Source organism: Lycium ferocissimum, chromosome 8 (assembly GCF_029784015.1).
Source record: "Lycium ferocissimum isolate CSIRO_LF1 chromosome 8, AGI_CSIRO_Lferr_CH_V1, whole genome shotgun sequence".
Taxonomy (NCBI): Eukaryota; Viridiplantae; Streptophyta; class Magnoliopsida; order Solanales; family Solanaceae; genus Lycium; species Lycium ferocissimum.
In genome coordinates this window covers 45,063,278-45,086,458 of record NC_081349.1, presented here as the reverse complement: position 1 = coordinate 45,086,458, position 23,181 = coordinate 45,063,278, and the positions used below count along the sequence as shown (strand labels likewise).

The following is a 23,181-nucleotide window of genomic DNA, read 5'->3' as shown; positions in this document are numbered from 1 at the left end:
AATTTGGTAAATTTTTTTTTTTTTTTTAAAAAAACTTAGTGTTTTTTTCATACTTTGACCAACGATTAGTCGTGTGTCAAGATTCCAAAACGTTAATATTTTATATAGAACCTGATATTTTTTCTGCGTACAATAATGTAGGCCCAATACATCAAGGATACATAGACGTTCGGATAGTCATTTTAGGGGTTGAAAAGGTGCCCGAAATAAGTTTTGTTTGAAAAAACTTAGTGTTTTTTTTCATATTTTTGACCAACGATTAATCGTGTGTCAAGACTTAAACGTCAATATTTTATATAGAACCTGATATTTTTTTTCTGTGTACAATAATGTAGGCCCAAAAATATCAGGTTTTATATAAAATATTGACGTTTCGGAGTCTTGGCACACGACTAATCGTTGGTCAAAGTATGAAAAAAAACACTAAGTTTTTTCAAACAAAACTTACTAGTACTCTTTCAACCCCTAAAATGACTATCCGAACGTCTATGTATCCTTATGTATTGGGCCTACATTATTGTACGTGTAAAAAAATATCGGTTCTATATAAAATATTAACGTTTTGGAATCTTAACACACGACTAATCGTTGGTCAAAAAAGGAAAAAACACTAAGTTTTTTTTTTTTTTTAAAAAAAGTTTACCAAATTTTTTTTCTTCAGTGCTAGTATGCAAAAAAAAAAAAAAAATTCTTTAGCGTAGTAAAATACTGCGCTAAAGTAGTTAACGGCTCCGTCTCCGTAGCTTTTTTTTTTTTTTTTTTATTGGGGTATTTTGGTTCACTTGATTTTTTATTGAGTCATTTTGGTTCCGACCCCAAAATGAACTATACACAAAGTTGAATGCAGAGAAAGATAAATCAAAACAAAAGTATTAGATAGACCAAGATCCTAGCGTAATAATAATGTGAAAACGAAGAAGAATTAAAAAAGAATAAAAGGTGCACCGTCAAAAAATCTATATGTGTTTTCAATCAATATTCTTGATTCTCAACTTAAAAAAAAAAAAGGACCCATTTATTTGTTCACTATAAAAAAAAATAAAAAAAAAAAGAGGAAGAAAAGCAATTAATAAGAAGAAGAAAATGAAGGAAAGAGTGCAAAGAAGAGAGCAAGGGAAGAGACAAATATCCGACAAAATGAAGAAGCCTCATTCACACGCAAATTTTGTGCGTGAAAGGCAACCGTTATTTTAAAAGTTTGGTCTTTCACGCGCTAAATTAGTGCGTGAATACTATTTATTTTTTTTTTTTTTTTTGTATTAGTTTGGTTTAACTTTTTTTTTTTGTCCTACAAAAGTCGCGGGTTCATGTTTGAGGCATTGGAACAAAAGTAACCACCAAAAACAAAAAGTAACAATAGTACGTTTTGCACACAAAATGCACAAATTTTGTGCGCAATAGGACTTAACTGACCTATTGAGCACTAATTTTGTGCGCAATAAGGGTTAATTTTATTTTTGCCACACTTCGTATAATTTCAAAGTTTTGAAATTCACGTTTTTTTCATACTTTGACAAAAAATTAGTCATGTCTTAAAACTCCGAAATATCAATATTTTATATAGAACCTAATATCCTTTTCTGCAAATAATAATGTAGGCTCAATACATCAAGTATACCGAAATGTTTGGATTGTCATTTTAGGAGTTGTAAAGTGACTCGAAGTAAGTTTTGTTTGGAAACTTGTTATCGTTAGGTTTAAGTGTTTTATTTTATAAGGTTTTGATTTAAGCATTTTATTATTTAGTCAAGGCATTACTTTATTTCGAATATGTCGAGATTTTTCTTCATAATTAATTTAGGATATCGCATGAGTTATTAATAAATGATAATAAAGTCTAAGATAATTAATTATCATTAAGAAATAATACCAAAAAAATATAATATTAACATGATATAATTTTATGTTAATATTATTAATATCATATATTTTATAATACCAAAAAAATATAATATTAACATAATTTGTTAATATAAAACATATAATATTATGTTTATATAGAATATATAATATTAATAATATTAACATAAAAAGACTAACAATCAATTTTAGTTTTAGCTATTAGAAAAATATAATATATAAGCGTGAATTTGTGCGCAATATAAAATAGTAAGTTTTGGATCAAACATTCAGTCTCTTTCTATTTGCTATAAGAAAGAATGACGTTTCCTCTTATATTTCACAAGTTATATACTTCACCCCAACTAACTTTTTCCTTTTCCATACGTTGGCTTTTTGTTGACTGCGCACTAAAATGCGTTATGTTAATTAATAGTACATTATCTTATGTTAATATTATATTTTTAACATAATGCATTTTATGTTAACTAATACATTATCTTATGTGCATTTTATGTTACTATTATATTTTTTTGATATTATTTTCTTAAAGATAATTAATTATCTTAGTCTTTATTATCGTTTATTAATAACTCGTGCGACGTCCTAAATTCATTATGAAAAAAATCTCGACATATACAAATAAAGTAATGCCTTGACTAAATAATAAAACGCTTAAATCAAAACCTTATAAAATAAAACACTTAAACCTAACGATAACAAGTTTCCAAACAAAACTTACTTCGGAGCAAGTTATAAATCCTAAAACGACGATCCAAACGTTTCGGTATACTTGATGTATTGAGCCTACATTATTATTCGCAGAAAAAGATATCAGTTTCTATATAAAATATTGATATTTCAAAATTTTGACACATGATTAATCTTTAGTCAAAATATGAAAAAAACGTAAATTTTAAAACTTTAAAATTATATAAAGTGTGGAAAAAATAAAACTACCCCTAGTAAGGAATATGTCCTATTGCGCACAACATTTGTGCGCAAAAGGGAGTATTGTTACTTTTTGTTTTTGGTGGTTACTTTTGTTCCAATGCCCCAGACACGGGTCATTTAAGTTGCCCACTCGTGGTGGTTACTGGTAAAAAATTAAAGAAAGGCTCTGTTTCCTTTTTTCCTTTTTGTGGTGAAAAAAAGCTTTTTTTCAGGCGGTAGAAAGGCACTGTAAGCCACATGTTGGTCTTTCATTCGTTATTTTAGCCACATAATTGTTTATAAACTTCACGCGCCCAAATTTTGTAAGTTAGTATTGGTGAGGTGCTTAATAGGTACAATTTAGGCATACTTTAATTGCCTAATTGGTAACACCCTTTGTTCAAGTGTCTAAATGAAAATTATTGATAAATTTAAGGGGTTGTTTATACATTTGGCCTTTTATGATTGTTGTTTTAATATTACATGCATTAAGTCTGTTATATGTATATAAATGCATGTTTGAATTCTCTTGTATTCTCTATTTTCTATATAGATAAACGAGTTTTCATTGTTAATAACGAAATATTTTTAAATTATAATTTAAGATTCATTTTACAATATAAATAGATAATCTTTTAAGAGTTTGTCATCAAATATACCTCTATTTCTCTTAATTATTTTTGCATTAGCTGCATTGAGATACGTTTATAATTTTATTATTACCTATTATTTTCACTTGTATAAATAATAAAATTAATTTTTTTATTCTGTTCATTTATTTCATTATAAAATGTCATTTACTTATATACATAGTATTTCTCACTTTTCTTTTTTTGTCCAAAAATTACACTATATTTATTTTTATCATAGAAAGTTTGTTACATAGGTTAAAAAATAAAAAATGACATGATTTTAAAAAAGTAAAATAAAAAGACAAAGTTGATAATGTAAGGGCAAAATAGACATTTTAAAAAGTCAATTAGGATAAAGGGGGCGAGAATTTCTATTGTTCAAAGTTGAGGGGGGAGTTTGATTTTTAAAACAAAGTTGGGGAGCGTAAATGATTTTCAACCTTTGAAATATTTCTGGTAAGGGATTTTAACTAATTCTAGCCTAAATTTAATTTCTCAAGACAAAAGTATTCCTATAATTTTTTGATATATTTCAAATTATCCCTCAATAGGTTTACTTATTTATCTCTCAAATATTAAAAAAAGACTCTTCTCTTTTTTCCTTTTTATTATTTCTACCATCTCTTCTCCTTCTTGGAGTATATTTTCAATATTTGTTGAATAATGTATTTTAGCATATTTAAATCATCATGTAAAAATTATCACAATTGTAACATAATTCCAATATTATTGCTCTCGTTTGACTCTATTTATATTATTTCATATATATTTTGCATTAGTCAAATAAAAAATGTAATTAAAGTTTTCATAATAAATATTTAAATTTATTTTTCGGGTTAAATAATATCGTTAGCTATTTGTAAGTTGAAGCTCGACACTGTCTTTTTTCATAATTTGATACTCTGAAATACTTTTTGAAATGAATGATTTTACACAATTTGTTTATCAAACACTTAAAAAAGCACTTTTCGTGAAATATAAACTATTACTCTTTGAAGTATTTCTCCGAAAAGTTATTTTTGATAAAAGTATTTAAAATACTTCATTTTTAAAAGCTCGATCAACCAGACAAAAGCACCACATGAAAAAGTACCTTTCATTATTAGTTAATATATTTATTTTTTCACAAAAACTTATATGAAACACCATAACTCTACAAACTGAGCATTTTTGTGATTGTCAGTTTGATGACCAAACATGCTAGAAAACCACAATTTTCTTTTTCTAAGAATTATTGGGCCATAATCTCGGTTTTATCCTGTCAATGATAAGATCTCATCGTTGACTAAATTTATATCTATTCACCAAGTTTAAGGGCTCCCTAATTCAACTCTCCGAGTAAATAATTAATGGATTTTTATCACTAAAATTGAAGAGTTGTACTTTTCTTACTTAGCGGTTCCTTTTGACATTAATATCTATCTATCTCTATTATTTTAAAAGTATGAATACAAATGTTGATTGACCAAAATATCCTTTAAATATTGAACGACGTTTATATCTTTTAAAGATAAATTATGTGTTAATAAATAATACTATGAGGGATAAAATTGTAAATCCTAAAACTTATCTACTATGAACTGGCATAAAATTCTAATCTTAATCAAAGTTCCAAAACGTGTAGCTATTTTATTGAGACCTACTAACATTAGATTTAATCTTATGTAGGACTTTGACTCTTTCAATTCTATTGTACTCAAAATTTTTGTTATTCTTTTTTCATTTAAATCATCAGATGCCTAATATTGCAATTCCTTCATCTTCATTGTAAGTAATTAGAGAGTGGATCAATGGATCTATCATTAGGCGATATGTCTACGTTTAGCTCTGAATTATCCCTTCTTTTAATAGGGTTTTTTTGGTGACAAGGTAGATACATCTATTCTTTTTTTCTTTTGTAATACTTTTACCTAATCAAAAAAAAAAAAAAAAAATCTCCAGGAATTTAAATGATTTCTTTCTATTATTACTTTTTAAATTCACAATAGGAGTATTTATTTATTATTAAAAAACACGAATGTCAAACGCGAAATGTCAAACTACCGTGTGAAGTGAGGAGAGCTGACTGAAATTGAGGGACACAATTTTTCAAAAAAACATACTCTATCTTAGTTTTTATGATTAATTTTATTTCTTTTAGAAAATAAAGATATGCTAAAACTGAACTAAATTACCTATAATATTCTTATTTGTTAAGTTGATTGAGTGTTTTGGAATAACATGCTTAAAATAAGCTCAAAAAAATATATGTGTCATCCATCTATCTGAAAAGCGAACTTTATCAAAAAAAATAAGTTCCCAACTTATTATAAAAGCTTGACTTATAGGCATAAGCCCATCCCAGCCCATAAATAATATCTTTTGTTATGATTGACTTGGAATAACATGCGAATATATGTGTCATCCATCTATCTATCTATCTATTATTTTAAAAGCATGAATATAAATGTTGGTTGACCAAAATATCCTTCAAATATTGAACGACTTTTATACCCTTAATTATTTCGTTACTTTAAAAAACATTACACAAGGAAAGGACATAATTGGAATGATGCACGTTAGGATAAAAAATTGTGGTAGACTAGGAATTTAACTCAAGATAATAAACTTTAATCCTATTAGGAGGTTAATTAACTCACGTTATCCGTATTTTTTGAACAACAACGACAATTTGACAAATTTTAGGGTTCCAAGTGAATAGTGAAAGCAATAGGAATTTGAGTTGGAGAAAATTTTAAAAACATATGTGAAGATAACTAATGAAGGAACGAAACAATTTTGAAATATTTAATAATCGTGCTCCAATTTTGATCTCAACAATATTAGAGCACTTCATGTATAATCTTGGTTCTAACAGTTGTTTGCTCTAACTTTTACAGCCTTGCGGTATTCTTGGGTTTCAAAAATTTACAATTCCTTAATCACTAGAAAAATTATTATTTCAATTTCCAATTAAGTGAAAATTTGATTCTATGATAAAGAATCTCTTGTTAACCAAAACCAATGAGCCTCCGCTGAAAGTTTATTACTTGTCAAAGAGATACATAAGACAAATTAGACGAGATTCGCACATCCTATTATGAATTTCTACAAATATTTGAAGCTGAAAATCTAATAAAAACTCTTACTTATAATTTTAATTTATTTCTTAATAATTATATTTTAATTTTTTATACTTCACAGAGGGTGTAAATGTCAAGTTTTTATATTATATTTATATAAGTGTTTGATTTTAAAATATAAAGGATATGCACAATTAAGTCATATTATAGGGATGTTTAATGTAATTAACACTATATTGTTGGGTAGAGGCAACGGGGAAAGGGAGAAAGGGAAAAAAGGATCTCCATAAGGAAGTAAGAAGTTTAAAGGACTCTTGCAAGAATTTTGATTCCTCACATAGACGATCACTAAGAAAAAGAAAAGAGCATAAGACTAGAAATGAACTATTTAGCTTATCCTGACAATCAAAAGAAAGGCATAAGATTTCATGTATGATGGAGATGTAGATCTAATATTCAAGTTGCAAAATTGAAGTCCGTTATGTTTTAAATTTATTGCAAAGTGTATTTGATGCCGTGTCTGCATTTAGGACTAAAATCCGCGGGATTGAAATGCTATGATAGATTATGGTTTTAAGGACCAAAACTTTCTATAATTGAGTGGTTGGTTAATATGCAAATTCACTTTAGATACTATCTAATTATAATTTTGATATTTACAATTCGTTTTTTTTATTCAAAGCACTTGCTAATAATTGACATGGTATTAACGTGCAATGTATGTTCGTAGAAACTAGTTGATATAAATATAACAATGAGAAAAAACTTTCACCGGCGGCATTAGGATATCTTGTTTTCATATTTATTGTTGGAAGAAAGAAAGTCAGTTCGTTAAATACTTTCGTTAGAACATTCTATAATCTTTTAACATTTAAAAAATTCAACAATTTCTATCACACGGCATATACTTTTCTCAAAATTTTCTAGACATTTAAGGTTTATTATTTAAGAACAAATAATAATTTCAATAAACAAATTATTAGTAGCACACGCAATTTGAAAATTCTTTAATACTTGTCAATGAATAAATTACGTGGGTTATTAGGATTCCCCACCAGTGATATAGTTGAACAAATTAAAGAGAAGTACAAAACCAATGGCAAGTAAAAGTTTTAGTTGGAGTTTAGAACAACCACGCAACTACTCATTCCCTCTTAATTCCGATAAGCAACCCTCTGATCTCTTTCTCGTAATTTGGCTATGGATCTCAAGAATCCCATCAATGAATACTATCACTATATTTTGTCTACACTTTTAACCGTAGCTTTAATATGTATTCTCTTGTTGAGCTCTTCCTCTAAGAGCAATAATTTTGCTTTATTTCCAACGGGAAACTCCGTTTGTCAGCCTTCAAAAACAGTAAGCAATTAATCATGCATACTTCTTTTTTCATCATTTAAAAAAAAAAAAAAAAATTCTTTTAAGAATCTCATGTATATGCATTTCAGTTTAACATGAAGGTGTACGGAGATGAGCTTGAAGAAGCATTAGCGGGAGCCTCAACGGAGAACAAGACGGTAATTATCGCGATTCTGAATAAAGCATACGTGGAGGGAGATAAGCCGATGTTGGATATTTTCTTGGATGGTTTCTGGCTAGGAGAAGGCACTGATGATTTAATCAAACACCTTTTGATCGTTGCGATGGATCAAACATCGTACAAAAGGTGCAAGTTCCTCCATCTTCATTGTTACAAGCTCGAAACGGATGGCGTAGATTTCGTCGGAGAGAAACTGTACATGTCAGAAGATTTTATAAAAATGATGTGGCAAAGAACCCGCTTCTTAGGCGATGTTCTAAAGCGTGGTTATAACTTCGTCTTCACGGTACGTACTAATCATTATCCCTGGGCTTTTAGGTTGAAAACTACACCAAACAACATTCATTTTTCTTTGCATTTACTTCATTATAATAACTTGCATAGATAGTGCAAAATCTTTTTAACTTAGATACTAATTGTCTGTTAAATTATCTAAATGATAGGTTCATAAAAAGCCAGATTAATAACCTGAAAGATAAGGCTAGTTGCGTACTACAATATGTGTCAAAATACACTCATCGTGTAAAAGAATTTACTTTAGATATGTATATTAGTTAAATTCAAATCTTTTTAATTATTGGCGTGTAAAGTTAGCTATTAATTGTCGTATGTGTTCTCTGTGTTTCCTCACGGGACCGAGTAGAGGAGCCGGGCTTAAATCCATCGATGGCATTTAAGTATATTGATCATGTGTATATGTGCAAAGACCATCCAAGTCTATTATTTGTCACCAATTAGAAAAGATGTTTATGACTTTTCAGATTTGTCAAAGAACTCAGTTGCGTCTAATGTTAAAGAAATACTAGTAAATTTTATTAGTCAAATTATATGACTAAACACTATTTTGCGCTTACATTTCCTATATTGACTATTAACTAACATACTTTTGCCTAACCTAATTAATCTCTATATTTGGTACAATGATTTTATTCTTCAAAAAAATTAGTAAAAGTTATTACTCCTAAAATTCCATTATATAAATATTGAAATTAATATTCAGCCAAACCATGCATATTTGACAAACTCAATTGGAGTAATTAGCTGACTATTGTTTCTTTTGTGTTGAACAGGACACTGACGTGTTATGGCTAAGAAATCCATTCCCAAATTTGAGCCACAACAAATCCATAGATTTGCAGATCAGTACAGATAGTTTCAACGGCGACCAATGGTCCGGGGCAAATCTCATCAACACAGGCTTCTACATGATCAGATCAAACAACAAAACTATCACATTGTTTGATAAATGGTATGCGAAGAAAGACAATTCCACCGGATTGAAAGAACAGGACGTTCTGCAGAAGCTAATACGTGAAGGAGAATTTCGAAATTTAGGCCTTAAAGTGCGGTTCTTGGACACTGTTTATTTTAGCGGATTCTGTCAAAATAGTAAGGATGTTAGAGCTGTAGTGACTGTTCATTCCAACTGTTGTAGAAGAATTAGTGCCAAAATGGCTGACTTGACAGCAGTCATTCATGATTGGAAGAGGTTTATGAGCGCCACTGGGAATGAGACGTCCAGGTTCCAGTGGACACCTCATGATCACTGTCGCAATTCCTGGAAAAATTGAGGATGGCGTGATTTTATGTTGAGAAATTTAATAATTATGGTTACAAATTCTTTTCAAATTCAATCTCGTGATTTTGTAGCAAGACAGTGTACCATTGTAAATGCATCATAAGATTAAATGTTTTCACATACTTTGTGCAACTACTGCAATAGCACAGTCACGTTTGTTCACATTCTTGATTATATTCCAGTTCCCTGGAATTGCTTCATGTAAGTGTTTTTGAGCATTTTAATATTACGTATTAATATATTAAAGTGCTCCCACGACTAGAGGCACATTGTGGCCTTAAAACCACGTCAGTTAGTGGCTGGCAATTATGCCTTAGTCATTCTTTCAAACGTTAATGGTCACTAGAGCAAAATAATGATTTCTTTTGCAACATTTGTAACCACTAACCTTTTACTCACCCATATTATTACCAATTTAACACCCCACTAAACCATACTTTTCATACAATTATTACAAGGATGACTTTCTTCTCCTATAAATAGAAGTCATCCTTAACTTTGTGGAGTGTAGAAACTATACATTGGAGAGTTCTTGAAAAAGTGAGGAAAATAAAAGAGAGTTTATTTAGTTGAAGGAAGGTGTTCTTTTTGGCGGAGCTTCGGACTCAACATCTTGTCCAGAGTTTGTTGAGTTGTACGAAGTGGTCGGGATGTTGTATCCTAGAGGGGACAAGTCAGGAAGATTACTCTTTGGACCGGTAAATATTTCCTTGTTGAGCTTGAATCTCCTTAAAGAGAGCGAGATATCCGCTCCTCAGGCTGAAGATACTTTGTTTTCATCATATTATTTTTCAATTGTAATTGTATTTTCACCAACAATTTTAAGAAGGTTCAATGGCTACAGTTGAAAAATATTCCACAGATGTCAAAGTGGGAGATCTTAACAAGCCAATTCGGTTCAACGGTACTCATTTCAAGAGATGGAGGGATTGTTACACCTTGAAAATTCTCACGTCGTTTGCATCGTGAGTAAACTAACGTAAGCTCGGAGACGTCATGGAACCCTTATGAGGTTAAGGAATACTCTTAACAAGTGCTAAGCAAGTGTCTAAAGGTTCTGGGACCAAGCAAATAGAAAAAAATAAGTTTGTCAAAAATTTGGGAGAATTTTGGACGGAAATTTTGGGTCAACTTTAGACGAGTATATCTTTTAGCATATGAAAAGTTTTGAAGTAAAGTAAAAGCCTAAAATGAAGCTCATGAAGTATAGTTTCCAGCGCAACAAACCGCTCGGGGATATGACATCGGAGTAGAGAGTTATGGACGTTACAAGTTAGCCCGGCGGAGCAAAAACACGCGCAGCTACAGTGCTCGAGCGCGCGCAGCTACAGTGCGCGACATTTTAGGTTGGTTGCACCGACCTTGGCAAGTATAAAAGGACCCTTTTGGTCATTTTTTGGGTCATTTTCCAACTCTAGACCCTTCCACAACATCCACATATATTCCTACAAGTCTATATGACAATTTTGGTCATTTTTATTTCATTTTTGACACAACCCGTGTCCTAGAAAGCCCTAGAAACCTCTCCAAACATATTCCAACATATTTCCAAGCCTAAACCAAGGATCAAAGTAAAGATTAAAGTGGTTAAGGCTTCCAAGTGAGGTCTACACTTGTCTCCTCTTCTTGAAGATGTTTGGGTGAGTATTTTTAAGTGCGGAGTAACCATGGAATTGAAGTGTTCTTGAATTTTGAGGTAAGATTTCATCTTAGTTTCATGTTTATGAGTTTGTTTAGTAATTATGTTAAGATTTGAGGAGAAGAAAATTGGAGGAAAAGTTCAAATATACATTTGATGATATTTTGAGTTGTGAATTAACTTGAGTTATAATTATTAGTATTTTTTGAGCATAAACTTGTTATGAGGGATAATAATGATGTTAAGGAATTTTCATATACGAGGGTATAAGGGGTTGTATGAAGTTGTGGTTATGAATTGAATGTGAAAAGAAGTTTTGGGATTAAATTGAGTATAGTTTGAATGTAATCTTTTGATTATGGAATTGTTGATGTTTTATTGTGATTTAGGAGTTGTTTTGAAGATTGGAGGGAGTAGAAGATATAGAGGAGATCTTTGCCCGAATTTCGACAGATTCTAAAAAGGGTTTAGTTTGAAGGCTTAAGATAAGCATATGACGATAAGCCTAACAATAGTATGAATGGTTTTATATGTAGATTGCGAGATCGGAAGTAGGTTGGAAAGTCGAGAAGTGAACTTCCAGGTATGTTAAGGCTGTACCTTCTTTTCTTGGCATGATTCCATATAGGGTCGGAGCGTAAAGAACCTTATAACTAGAGATTTGTCAAAGTAGAGCTTGTCATATTATTGCATAGTTTCCGAGTGTTATGTTGTTCTTTCTGAGGGGCCATATCCCCTCCCTATGTCCTTGAGTTTATAGAGAGATAGAAGAGACATGTTACAATATCAGTGTTTTTCAGCATATGCATGATATACACATATATTTTTCTTTAGCCTGGCCACTTGGTCAGTGAGACATTTTCTTTAGCCTGGCCACTTGGTCGGCCGAGACGTATTGCCCGGCCTACGGGTTAGTGAGACAGATTGCCGGCCTACGGGTAAGCGAGACGATTGCCCGGCTCACGGGTTAGGCGAGACGATTGCCCTCGGTCCATGGGTCGTGAGATAGATTGCTCCGGTCCACGTGTCGGTGAGAGCCGCATTGCCCGGCCTATGGGTGGAGTCGATTGCCCGGCCTATGGCGGGTCGTGGAGACGATTGCCCTGGCCGACGGGTCGCTGAGATTTTTCGTTTCTTCGGCCACTTGGTGCAGTGAGATATATAATAGCATTATATTGTATTTCGTATGAGACAGGTTAGGTGAGATATTCAGGTCATTCTTTGGCCTCCAGATTGTATTGTTTTCAGTTCAGTTTCAGTTATCCTTTGCCTTACATACTTAGTACATTATTTCATACTGACGTCCCTTTTGCCGGGTGGCGATGCGTTCATGCCCGCGAGTTCAGTAGCGCACGGAGTGCTATCCGGCTCGGCAGGCCTTCCTTCCACTGGCGTACGTTGCGCGCTCCACTTGGCTCGGAGAGTCGTCCAGCCCCTTTTGGTATGCCATTTTGACATGTATATATGGGTATGACGGGGCCTTGTCCTGTCCTTTCTACAGCTAGTACTCCATAGAGGTCTGTAGACAGTTGTGTGTAGTTAAGATGTTATGTAGCCTTGTCGGTTCATATTTTGGTTGTACGACATATGTAGTGGCCTAGTCGGCTTGCACTGTTATCCTCAGCACGTATGTATATGTATATATATACTGGTTGCAAGTTCTTGATGCATACAGGAGTTAGTATAGCTCAGTTATAAATTATATGGGTCACCATGTTGCTCAGCGAGATGCAAGTACGAGTTTAGGGGTGCTTGGTCAGTAGTGGTTGGGCACTCGTCATGGCTCATCGGCTCGGGTCATGACAGGGATAAAGTACTTTTCTACTTAAGTCTTCTCAATGTTTCTTATATGGTAACTGAGAAGAATCCAAATAAAGTAGACAACTCTTCCATGAAAGATGAAGAACTTATTTCTCTTCAAGAAAAAATTGAAAAGTACGATGAAGATTCATACAAGTGTCGGTATTATCTTCTTAATTGTCTATCGGATAATTTTTATGATTATTATGAGAGAACTTACTCTACTGCAAAGAAAATTTGGAAAGCATTGCAGAGTAAATATGATACCGAGGAGGCTGGAGCGAAAACATATGCTGCTAGTAGATTTTTTTTGTTTTCGAATGGTGGACAACAAATCAGTGGTAGACTAAGCTCAAGACTTTATAATGATCATTGGAGAGCTCAGGTCCGAGGAGATAAAAATTGGAGATAACCTTATTGTTTGTGGCATAATAGATAAATTTCCACATTCATGGAAGGAATTTCAAAACGCTATGCGCCACAAAAAAGGAAACTTCACTTGGGACATTGATTATGCGAATCCGCATGGAAGAAGAGGCAAGGGGCCAAGATGCACTTTTGCAAACGGAAGAGAGCACCTTACAACCCATCACAAACAAGGTAAATTTAATTACTTCAAATAATTCTGCTCCAAATGCTAACAAAATTACCTCTATGAAGCCTAAAAAGAAAATATTCAAGAAAAATAATGGTAGACCTCCCAAGAAAAATAATGGCGATAATAACCAAGCACAAAATCAACAAGTAAAAAATGGAGGACCATGCTTTGTCTGTGGCAAGAGTGGGCATATTTCTCGATTTTGCAAGTTTCGAAAACGTGGTCCTATACCTCAGGCGAACGTTACCGAAGAGCCACTTGTGGCGGTGATAACAGACATAAATATGATTGAAAATGTTGATGGATGGTGGGCTGATTCTGGTGCAAACCGTCATGTCTGCTATGACAAAGATTGGTTCAAAGTATATACTCCATTTGAGGAGCCCAAAACCATCATGCTTGGTGATTCTCACACTACTCAAGTGCTTGGAAAGGGAGATGTCGAGTTGAGCTTTACCTCGTGAAGGTATTAACATTAAAAGATGTACTTTTTACTCCTTCCATGAGAAAAAAATTGATGTCTAGTTTTCTTCTTAATAAAGCAGGCTTCAAACGAATTATTGAGTTTGATCAATATGTAACAGTGAAAAATGGTATTTTTGTGGGAAAGGGATATGCTTGTGATGGGATGTTCAAGTTGAATGTTGAGATGAATAAAGTTTCTAATTCTGTTTACATGCTTTCTTCTACTAATTTTTGGCATGCTCATTTGTGTCATATTAATAATCGTTATGTGGGAATCATGAGTAGTTTAGTATTAATTCCAATGATTAAAAAGGATTATGAATAATGTGAGGCTTGTAGTAAAGCCAAAATCACAAAAAAGGCCTCATGTTCGAGTTGAAAGAAAAACTGGATTGTTAGAGTTAGTTTATACTGATATTTCTGAACTTGGAGGAATTTTAACTCGTGGAGGAAATAGATATTTTATCAATTTTATTGATGATTTTTCTAAGTATACATATGTTTTCTTGATGAAAAATAAAAGTGATGCTTTTGAAAATTTAAAATTTATCTCCATGAAGTTGAAAATCAGTTTGGCAGAAAAATAAAAAAATTAGAAGTGATGAGGCCGTGAATATGAATAAAATAAGTTTAATTCTTTTGTTAGATCATTGAGAATAATTCATGAAACTACTCCACTGTATTCTCCTGTGTCAAATGGTGTAGCGGAGAGAAAAAATAGAACTTTGGTTGAATTAACAAATGCCATGCTTATTGAGTCAAGTGCATCTCTAAATTTTTGGGGTGAAGCTATTTTGACTGCCTGTTATGTGTTGAATTGAGTGCCTCATAAAAAGACAAAATTAACATCGTTTGAGTTGTGGAAAGGTCACAAGCCAAAGTTAGGATATCTAAGAGTTTGGGGTTGTCTAGTTTATGTAAGGCTAATGGATCCCAAAATTTCTAAGTTGGGTAAAAAAGTTATTGCTTTGTGCTTTTCTTGGTTACGCTTCAAATAGTACATCCTATAGATTTTTAGTCTTGAAGATAAAATAATAATAGAATTAGGTGATGTCATTTTTCATGAAAATAAATTTCCATTTGTTTCTAAAAATAATGGGGGTCATAGGACTAAGAAAATACTTCGTCACTACCTAGTTCTTTTACTTCTGTTTTGAAAAATAACGAAAATGATAATTCTGAGTTAAGAAGAAGTAAAAGAGCTAGAGTAAAAAAGATTTTGGTCCTGATTTTTAATGTTTTTAATGTTGGAGATGACCCTCTCATTTCACAAGAAGCTTTATCTTTACATGATGTTATTTTTTGGAAAGAGGTTATAAATGATGAAATGGAATCACGTATTTCCAATAAAACTTGGAAGTTAATTGATTTACCACCGGGCTATAAAACAATTGGGTGTAAATGGGTCTGTAACGACCCGTTTGGTCGTTATTGCGTTTTTACCATTTTTGCCCCGTTGACTCATCCCTGAGCCTTGTTAGTACTATTTTGAACTATGGGGACCGGTGTCACAGTTCCCTAGGCATCGTTTTGGGTCTTGGAATGACTTTTAGAAATTTGGCCATAAAGCAAAAATCGTTTGACTCGAAGTTGACTTTTGGGTAAACGTGCCCATAATCAAATTCCGACAGATCTATTAGGTCCGGGGGGGTGATTTATGACTTAGTGGTATCATTGGTTTGGTTCCCGAAGGGTTCGGGTGTGATTTGGGTCATTAGTTAAGAAATTGGTTAAGTTAGAATTAGAGTTGACCACGGTCAGCATCGGGTCAAGATGATCCCGTGTCGATGTCTTAGAAGTTCCAATAAGTTTGTATGATTATTTTGGACATGTCCATCAAAGTTTGGTTAGATTGCGATGAGTTTTGGATAAGTTTAGGTTGTATGGTGATTATTTTCGGTTTCGATGTCGATTTGAGCATAAAGGGTACCATATTGAGCAAACGGCCTTTGACTCGTGTTTCGACTGAACCATTATATCCGTATCATAATTTTGGAACCATAGCAACTAAAATCATCAAGTTTCGACATCGTATGAGGGATTTATGGTCATTTTACTAAGAATTGGGTTGCCAGATTTTTTTCAAATTAATTATGAAAATGCCACTGAATTCGTATTTAAAAATCTACACTATTCCAAATATTGAAACTTCCATATCTCCTTCATTATAAGGTCAAATAGAGTGATTCAAAAGCCTAATTTGACTTGAATTTCACAAGGAATCCATTGGAGATATCAAAAGCAAGTTTCAGGATCGTTTGGCACAAGAAATGAGGCAGAACAGCTGGTCGTTTTTGGCTATTAATGTTGTTGGAGTTTTTCTGATCTTGGAATTTTGAGTTTGGGAGAATTCAAGGATTTTCTTCAAGTTTCTTCCATGGGATAAGGTCTAAACCATAATCTAAGTATTTCCCTTTGATTCATTTCCTTGGTTTAAGCTCTAATCCATGATTTCTAAAGTAGAAAATTGAGTTTTTTCATGAAGAAGGTTAATGGGTCTTTCTTGAGAATTTCATAAAATTGGTTAGACTTCCTAAGTTGCTTTAAATGATGAAATTGATTGGGTTTATGCTAGATTATGATGTATCTAAGGTTGATAATTATATACCTTCCATTATTAGTGTTGAATTCTTGAATTTAAGAGTTAGGGTTTATACCCAAAATTGAGGGTTTCACTTGGATTTCGAAATTGGATGAATCCTTGAGTTAATTTAGCAATTAGTTGATGGGTTTTGATCAGCTAGTTTTTAATTGGATAATTTACCCCCAAATTTCCTGTTTTGCCATTATGGGCCCCGTTTCCCTAATTCTAGGGTTATTTTTTTGATCCAATTTGAATGATAGCGATATAGGTATCGATCTTCATGATTTCTAATCTAGATTTCAAATATGGATAGACTTTCTTGATCTTGAGGCTCAGCGGAAGGGCAAGGCTAAAGAGTGATTGTTGGTGTATTGCTGTTCGGCCATCCAAGTAGGTTATGGCTTACCCTTGGTGAGACTTCGTATAACGAAGCATATATTTAGATTATATTGTTGGAAAGAGCATGTAAACCTTCGGGTGTGAAGTTGAGTTAGATTTTGTCTTAGGTTGGGCCCTGCTGCGTGATTGGGGCTAGCCACCCCGTTGTGTTGTGACTTGATTATTCTATTGTGTTGGCTTGATGCCACGTGTTGTTAGTAGATATTGGGATCTGTTGTCCATATTGATTGTGATATTGTAGTATCTTACGGCTTAACGTCGATACAGGGATAGAGTCCTATGACTTGTGTAGTCTTTACTGATATTGTTAGCATACCCATGTTAGTACTTGTGACACATATATTATTGGCGTACCCATGTTGGTACTTGTGACTTTGATATGTTATTGGCGTACCCATGTTGGTACTTGTGACATTGATTATATTGTTAGCGTACCCATGTTGGTACTTGTGATATTGATCAGATTATTGATGTTGACACATGCATTGCACGCATTCCCATTCATTCATGATACACTGTTGATACCTTGATGATACTTGATGAAATACTGTGATGAGCTGGTCTCGGTTTTTACTTGAGTGACGTGAGAGTCCGATATCCGATGTTCGTCCTGGAATCGTGGATTGAGTGAATTGATACTTGATGAAAACTCTTTTGCTTGAGTGATGTGAGAGTCTGATATCCGATGTTCATTCCTGAATCGTGGATTGAGTGAGTGCATGGACTGCGCGGGTCCCCCAGGATGGTGCCGGTGAGAACCCCCCGTGGGCAAAGATCCGGGGTCTCGTCTATCTGTTGGGCAAAGATCTGGGACGAGTGGCATGTAGACTTCGCGAGTCACCTTGGGTTGTGCTACCGAGACGTCGATATTTCCGTCCAAAGTACATGTGTACACAACATTTGCGTGGCATGGCATTGCATTCATACATTATCGCATTGCATTGCATCTTGGCTTATATTGTGATGATTCAGTGTTGTTCTTCTGTTATTTGATTTTCGATTTGTATATATATTGAGATTTGGTACACTTGGGTTCAGATGATTCAACCTAGGTGATGACGGATACTTTGATCTGGTTGTGTTGACTTATACTTGTTGATTTACCTGCCTATCCTGCTTTATGGTTTGAATTATGTTAGCTATACTTAGTTGGTCGATGATACCTACCAGTACCGTTGTTTTGTACTGACTTACGTTTCTTTGCATTCTTTTACGGATGCAGAGTATTAGACAAGTTCCACTTTTCCCCTCCCGGCTAATTGGCGAGGTGGCTGAAGAGTCATTCTAGGGTGAGCACGATGTCGGCCACTGCCCGGATGTTCTTTCCTTTACTTACTTGTCTTACTCTTATTCCGAGACAGTTGTATTATGAGACTTTATCATCTTTCAGACTTGTAGTATTTAGTTAGTGCTCTTGTATGACTAGACCAGATCTTTGGGGTTGTATTTAGTATTTCCGCACTTTATCTTATGTGGATGATTTGAAACTTATTCTATATTTATTTCTTCCGCCTTTACTTGAATTGGTTATGTTGGGACAAGGGTTCGTCTATCGCACGGGGAATGATAGGTGTCTGCATGGCCTAGTAAAATGGGTCGTGACCGGGTCCGAAGAAAAAAGTTAAAATCGGATGGTTCTGTTGATAAATACAAGGTTAGACTAGTTGTTAAAGGTTTTAAACAACTAGAAGGCCTAGAGTTTTTTGATACTTTTTCTCCGGTAACTAGAATTACATCCATTAGACTTTTAATTGCTATTGCTGCAATTTTTTATTTGCATATTCATCAAATGGATGTAAAAACTGCTTTTAAAATGGGGATCAAAATGAGAAAATTTATATGGAACAACCCGTAGGTTTTGTTGAAGCAGGCCAAGAAAGCAAAGTGTGTAAACTTATTAAATCCCTATATGGCTTGAAACATGCACCAAAGCAATTGCATGAGAAATTTGATTCCTGCATGATTGAAAATGGTTTTAAAACAAATGAGTGTGATAAGTGCATCTATCATAAGTCTTACAATAATTCACATGTTATTGTTTTCCTCTATGTTGATGATTTATTGATCTTTGGCTCTAACATGAATGTTATAGGTGAAACTAAAAATATTCTTAGAAGCCATTTTGATATGAAAGATCTTAGTGAGGCAAATTTTATTCTTGCAATAAAAATTACTAAAACATGTGATGGAAATTTCCTTGACCAGTCATATTGTGTTGAGAAAATTTTGAAAAAATATAACTTTCTTGATTGCAAGCATGTTGTAACTCCTTTTGAATCAAGTTTTCACTTGTTTCCTGTTCAAAGTGAAAATGGTGTGATAAATCAAAAGGAATATGCCAGCTTAATTGAAAGTTTGAGATATGTAACTGATTGCACTAGGCTTGATATTGCGTATGCAGTTGGGGTACTTAGCAGGTTTACAAGCAAATCATGTAATGAACATTGGCATGCCATAATGAGAGTTATGAAATATTTAGTTGGTATAAAATTTTATGGCTTGTTTTATAAAAAATATCCTGCTGTACTTGAAGGTTTATCTGCTGCAGATTGGAACACTTTATCTGGTGATTCCTGTTCTACTATTGGCTATATTTTTACTTTGGGAGGTGGTGGTATTTGTTAGAAATCAAAAAAGCAAACTATTATTGCTAACTCTACCATGAAGGCTTAACTAATTGCTGTAGCTTCAGTTACAGAAGAAGCGAATTGGTTAAGGGATTTATTAGTTCAAATACCTTATTTTGAAAAACCAATTCCTCCTATTTTAATTCACTGCAATAGCACCGTTGGAATTGGTAGAGTTCAAAACCGTTATTACAATGGTAAATCCAGACCTATTTGGAGAAAATTGTCACGACCCAAATTGGAGGGCCATGACGGGCACCTAGGCCCTACCTTCTGTGCACCACTAATCATGCTTTCATGTTATAACTGTAAAGAAGAGTGGACCTCTTAGGTCATCAGATGGAAATCTGCTAAATCATATGAGCAATACACTGAAGAGGGATGAGCCCGAAAAGACATACCATAAGACTATGTTGGATGAAAACTATGCAAGCCGACAAGGCCATCATGAAGATACTATGCATCAAAAAATATAGACCGGAGAGACCATACAACGTCTAACTAACCTATTAGTGTCTACAAGCATCTACTGGAGTATATAACACGATAAGGTCGAGACAGGGCCCCGCCGTACCCATATGTACACAAAAGTATAACGTACCAAAAACTCAATAGCAACTTCGGAACAAGAGGAGTGCTCCACTATAAGCTAAATAGCAACCTAAAGGGGCGGATCATCAACCTGTCAACCTGAACTTGCGAGCATGAAACGCAGCGCCCCCAAAAAGGGACGTCAGCACGGACAAAGTACTGAGTATATAAGACATGAAAGTAATATCAAGAGACATAAAAGTACATAGGATAAAATAAATGCAACCCGTATGTCTGAACTGCCGCTGTGGGCCAATGATATACATAAATACTGTGCATGTATGAGTAAGGGTCATACATGTATATGCGTATATAACGCCTGTCAAGACTCTGTAGGCATCCCATCGTATCATACCAGTCTCTATGGGCATTATCATTATCATCATGTGACTAGCTGATCAGGTGGTAGTGCATATATAATGCTGTCACCTTCCCCATACCCCATACAGATATATAATACATAATATACGCGTATATAATGCTTGAAAGGTCATAGGTCCGTACATGTATATATATATATATATATATATATATATATATATATATATATATATATATATATATAATGTAATGCATGACTGTGATAAGAGTACATCCTGAATATGTCGTAGTGACATAGGGTCGTTATACCTCCGAACATCATTATGTGATAGCATTTTCATCAACAAATGACTTTATGAATCATCTTGAATCTAAAAAAGTACTTATTGAAATCAACATTACTAGATCATGAATCATCATGGGACATCCTTAGCTACTAAGAATAGAATCATTATGGAGTAACGTTACGTTTACGTTCCGTTCATAAGGATCATGCCAAAAGAAGAAAAGTTAGGCTTAACATACCTCAAGTCGTCCAAGCAATCCAACAATGATCTTATCACAGCTAGAGCGCCAAGACTATATATATTGAAACGGGCAGTATTTCCCTTATTTCTTAATCATCACCACAAAGCCCACAACCAACAATCAACACAAAAACTTCATATGATCTTCCTTAAACTCATATCCACAGCATTTAAAGATAGAGCAGCTCGATATACTCTTGCATACAACACTTATTCACTTTTTTCTTCCAAATACATCAAGCATGACAACCTCAACAAATTCTCAACATCAACTATTATTCCCACAACAAGATTTTTGCTCAAAACACACTAGAAATCATGGCTCAAGTTCGATTACAACTCAACATAACTTCAAGTTCATGCTTGAACCTTTCCTCCAATTTCCTTCTCTCAAACCCTAGCATAACTATCACATAAACATGGAAATAAGATAAAATCTTATCTCAAGAGCTCAAGAACACTTCAATTCCAATATTACTTCACTTTGAAGTATCCTCCAAAGCTTCCACAAGAAGGAGAAACAAGCTTCAATAATACTTTGAAAACCTTTAGCACTTGATTCTCACTTTGATAGTTGATCTTCACTTGGGGAGTGATTGAATATGATGGGAGAGGGGTTCTAGAGCTTATATGAACTTAGGGTTGAGTTGAAATGACTTAAAAATGAGGAGAGGTCGTAATATAAAAAAATAGCAAAATCCACTGCCATAGAAATACGGTTCGTATATACTGACCGTATAAAAATATACAACCAATATACTGGCCGTGTAATGGTCTGTATTTTCCAAACTCAAAATCTGCTTCTCAGTTAAATTTTTAAATCCTTAAATACAATCATTATCTCAAGACACTGTTCGTATCTCAATAATACGATCCGTATCAAATAATTCCAGAACGAAACTCTGTCGACACGTATTCTCTTCGATTTGCTTGTTCTCTAATCCTTCCATAACTTACCAAGCATGAACTTAAACCCTTATAAACATAAGATAGGCATGTCTAACCTCATATAATTTCAGGGACAGCCTCGGTGTCCGAGACTGGGGCACCTAACAAATGACGAATATCAACTTATAAAACTACAAGGTGTAACATCCTTCCCCCCTTAGAAACATTCGTCTTCGAATGTTAAACTCTCAGGAATCTTGCAGAAATTTTGATAGAGTCTCCTCTGTAACTATACCAGTACCAATCTGCCACACAACAAACCAAACTGTACAATGCCGCACAGGGCCGCAACAATCAATAACAACAATGGTCCCACACGATGAACAAGAGTAGCTGATAAGTAATACATACCGAAACGACGTTGCTGCCTCGTATCCGTTTGAGCCGTAAAACAAAACGGATATCTAAACTTCATATCTTCTGTGACTTCTCAAGTCTTCTCTTTAACATTCTTGTTTCCCCAAAGCACATTTACGGATGCCACATCCGTGGTTCTTAACCTACGGGCCTGTCGATCTAAGATGGCAATAGGGACTTCCTTATATGATAGCTTCTCTGTAACCTGTAAATCATCAATAGGTACAACCCTGGAAAGATCTTCAATATACTTACGAAGCATAAACACGTAGAAGACCAGATGTGCAGCTCCAAGTCTGAAATTAGAGCTAATTTATAAGCCACTTGGCCTACTCGGCGCACAATCCTATAAGGCCCAATGTATTGAGGGCTAAGCTTTCCCTTCTTACCAAATCTCATAACACCCTTCATTGACTATATTTTCAGGAATACCCAGTCGTCTACCTGAAACTCCAAATCTCGTCATCGATTATCTGCATAAGACTCCTGGTGACTCTGAGCAGCCAATAGCCTTTCTTGAATAAGCTTAACCTTATCAACTGCATGCTGGATCAAATCTGGTCCTATTAGCTTAGATTCCCTAACCTCGAACCATCCGATCGGTGATCTACATTTTCGTCTATATAAGGCTTTATATGGAGCCATTTGATTGCCGGAGTGGTAACTATTATCATACACAAGCTCGATAAGCACAGTGATATGATCATCCCCTACCTTGAAGTTTATCACACATGCTCCCG

General features: G+C 33.9%; 1 protein-coding gene across 1 annotated transcript; it reads left to right on the top strand.

Moving 5' to 3' along the window:
* The first annotated feature begins 7,521 nt into the window (after positions 1-7,521).
* Positions 7,522-9,747, top strand: LOC132068599 (uncharacterized protein At1g28695-like). The gene is made up of 3 exons (XM_059462232.1): positions 7,522-7,825; positions 7,915-8,292; positions 9,077-9,747. Exons 1-3 carry the CDS (start codon positions 7,667-7,669, stop codon positions 9,575-9,577), a joined length of 1,038 nt encoding a protein of 345 aa, XP_059318215.1. The 5' UTR covers positions 7,522-7,666; the 3' UTR covers positions 9,578-9,747.
* The last annotated feature ends 13,434 nt before the right edge of the window (positions 9,748-23,181 follow it).

Bases quoted from the DNA above. Each gene is read 5' to 3' on its own strand.
- LOC132068599 (XM_059462232.1), top strand. From the start codon at position 7,667: ATGGATCTCAAGAATCCCATCAATGAATACTATCACTATATTTTGTCT. The intron at 7,826-7,914 runs GTAAGCAATTAA...TATGCATTTCAG, and splicing joins TTTGTCAGCCTTCAAAAACA to TTTAACATGAAGGTGTACGG. The intron at 8,293-9,076 runs GTACGTACTAAT...TGTGTTGAACAG, and splicing joins GTTATAACTTCGTCTTCACG to GACACTGACGTGTTATGGCT.